Source organism: Homalodisca vitripennis, chromosome 4 (assembly GCF_021130785.1).
Source record: "Homalodisca vitripennis isolate AUS2020 chromosome 4, UT_GWSS_2.1, whole genome shotgun sequence".
Taxonomy (NCBI): Eukaryota; Metazoa; Arthropoda; class Insecta; order Hemiptera; family Cicadellidae; genus Homalodisca; species Homalodisca vitripennis.
In genome coordinates, this window is record NC_060210.1 from 171,238,967 (window position 1) to 171,242,500 (window position 3,534).

Consider the following 3,534-nt stretch of genomic DNA (forward strand, 5'->3'; position numbering starts at 1 on the left):
ACTTGTAAATGAAGCTTTAATCAGCTGTGTGTTTTAGACACCTATTTATTTTAATAATAACCTCTATTAATATGATTTCAGTTTTAAATTTTGTTGGGGGTATTTTGTAGTTAAAACATTAAACATTAAGACAATGTTATTAAGTAAGGTATCTTTAACACCTTCAGTTTCTAACAAGAAACATGTTAGCCCCAATTTCAAATCTGAGGTGGATGTCTCTCCAAATCTTAACACGAGGTAAACCTTTTATACTGTAGTCTGAAATCCATGCTATCCCAAAATTAAGCGAAATATGTGTTTTCTTGAAATTACAAGAATTGTGATATTTCAGTCACAGACAGAATAAAACCAAATTTACAATTTGTCAAAATCTCCAATCCACATTACAACCATTACCTTGTGTGGTTCAATAATTATTTTAACTAAATGACTTCTCATATTTTGTGGTATTAACATTATTAAAGTTACATTTTGTTCTTTAACCTCTGAGATTGTTCTTTTGCTACATGAGTCCTTAGTGATACAAACACCAAAGTCTTAAAATGTTAATTTTTCAACTAAAGAAAACTGACATTGCTTTAAAATAAAATTTTTTTGATATTGCTGTAAATTTATTATTTCAATTTTCATTAATAACTACAGACAATCAGGCAAACTTAACCCTTTGATTAGCATATAACTCGTATCTTATAACTCTTAAAATTGGGTCAGGAGATTCAACACTGTCTCACCTGACACTCAAAGGGTTAAACACAAAAGTATAAATTTGAGTTTAATTACTCTAAGACCTGCATCTAGTGATCTGTGATAGACGTGTGTTTATTTTGCTAAGTAAATATTTTTAACAACAAATATATTATGGGTTTAACTAACACAATGGATTTTTGTACAGACCTTGGGCGTCTATCTGAGAAAAAATAATTATTTTTATACAAAACTTTGTATTATTACTTAGTTACCCATATTCCTGTTCCCAATGTCATCCAGATCACTACTATGTGGACATATGAGCTAACAGTATGGATGAGTTCCCAATACAAAAAGTACTACATTTTTGTTGGTGTAAAAGTAACAGAAGGTGTTATGAAATTGACACTTTCTTCTTGTACTGTGATGAATAAAAACTTTCCCTACACACGTAGAGGAAGTTCCCTTGTCTTTACAATTTTTTGGGCAAAAGCAGAAATACATTTTTCTGTCCTTTTCTGTTGTGTTGTGTTTAGGTGTTACTAAACACAAAATGTGACCAGTTTCTTAAACATTTCAGTTTTGTTGTAAAATATTTAGTTGTTTTTATTACCAAATATGTAATGATTTATTTAAATAATTTGATCTCTGAGCACTTGATATAGCACTAAAACATATTCAGTTGTTAAAAGTATAAAACAATTATTAGAAGAAAGAAGAACAATGTGATATTTTAACAAAAGATAATGTTTTGACAGAACCAGGGCAGTACTCAGCTTAGGAATCCCAGAAAAGATATTTGGTTGATGAATCATGTCCGGTTGATGATTTGGTCCGATCATGTCCTGCCACCGTCGATACGGTCCCTTCAAACAGACGTGTGGCGGGGCCCGGCCTGGGCATCCTTATGGCTCGAGTCTTGCTAAAGGTGTTCCTAAGAACCGGTTTGAGTATGGGTCTGGACAGAACGAAACATAATTGGAAAGATGGGTGGAAATAAAGAAAAACCTCTTTAATGTTTGAATAATAAAAATTTAATGACTTTTTTACTATACTAACTAGAATTCTTGAATATTTAATTATATTTTTTAGTATCTAGGCTACAATTCCTTTTTCTGACATGATAGATATAATGTATGAAAACGTAGAATTTTTAAATTCCAACATTCATTTTGTGAAACAAAATTAAAGGAAATGACATATGAACTCTAATAACATTTATAGAAAATCTTTCTTTTCTAATAATTTTCTCAATATCTGTCATTAATTCGTAACAAATAAATATGTTTTAGTAAATAGAATTTTATATAATATTAAATATAATAATACATAATATTTGATATACCAATTAAATACATCAAATTCGCAATAAACCTTGTGATTGCATTGTGCAGCCATGGAAGTTTATATTTACATCTATAACTACATAAAATTATGACAAGCATTATATCATATATTTCTGTATTACTAGACAGTTAATCATTCTAGCTTAAAAAAGAATATACATTATATTTAAATTTAAATAAGAGACGAATATTTCAGCTGATAAAGAATAACCAACTCAAAGCATAAAATGAAATATATGAATATATTAGGTGCTATTAGAGTTCATATTTTATTTTTTTCATTTTATGTTGCAGAAAATAACGCATTATATCTATATTGGTATTTACTATAGCACATATATTTTCTTGTATTAGTTAGTGGATATGTTAAAGCTTAGAATTTTATCTCATTTTGAATAATGTGCATCCAAACCACTCCTATTAAATTTTGAATAGTATATTTTTATCTCTCTACTTATTATTATAAAATTTCTATACATAGCCCTCTTATCAAAATGGGTACTTTGTATATTAAATCCAAAAATCGAAATATCAAATAGGTAAACACCTCCTATTTAGTTCATAGAAACAAAATAACTGTTTTTCTGTAAATAGTTTATTTCGATAAACTGTAAGATGAGGATATTACTTCAAACAAATTCAGAAGAGTTTTCTCGATACCCACTTCATTTTGGAAAAGAATAAAAATTTTTCAATGTAATAAAGAAACAGCATATTTAAAAAATCATCCTGTGGTATTTAATTTGTTTTCATTGATCTTATAGTTACAGTGATGAGGAGTGTACTCGTACATAATTACTTGAATTACAAATAAATTTAGAAAAAACTCCAATTTAAAATCTGTAGCCGTTTTGTGTAGGGACAAGATAAACTTTTTTTACGACATTGTATTTATGTTTTGTGACCTTTGGTACGATGAATCACGGCTTAGAGATTGGTATTTCACAATGTTGATTTCTCTGAATATTTTATTCTGGAAAAAGTGAAAATATAACAAAAATTCTTGAACTAAACCACAAGTAGACTAATCAACAACTCATAAAGCTTTCGATTTGATTTCAATTGTTAAAAACTATGTTGAGTTGATTACTTTATTTACACACAGTCAATGAGCTGAAGATCTACCAACACCGACTTGTCTAGTGAGTGTACAGTATTTTGGCAAGGAATGTCAGCTATGTTGGCAACAACTACTAGTTGCTAGCAGAGATTATTCGCGCATGTGTGACGTCTGTCGCTGACAGGTGTTTAATGCAACCGATTCTGAGCCAGATTCCGGCCACAATTCGATTCTCCACTGAGACATTCGTTCTATACTTTGAGTTGTATATTCATTTTTATGCTATACATTTTTATAATTGTTAACTATTTAAAGTAATACAGTATATAAAATATTATGTAATGCTTGTCACAGTTCTTTAAAATTTCTAAACTGAAAAACATAAGCATCTATTGCTGGAGAAAATAAACATTATTCAAAGTCTGATGTATTAAACAGACA

General features: G+C 29.0%; 1 protein-coding gene across 3 annotated transcripts in view; it reads left to right on the plus strand.

Annotated features, from left to right (window-relative positions):
* LOC124360615 overlaps positions 1–3,534 on the plus strand; it is a 25,496-nt gene continuing 21,962 nt past the window's right edge. The window contains exon 1 of one of the 3 annotated variants that reach the window (XM_046814376.1): positions 1–237. In XM_046814376.1, coding sequence (XP_046670332.1) covers positions 134–237 — 104 coding nt within the window. In that variant the 5' untranslated portion in view covers positions 1–133. The remainder of the gene's footprint in view (positions 238–3,534) is intronic. The other 2 variants (XM_046814375.1, XR_006922255.1) reach the window with 2 other exon arrangements.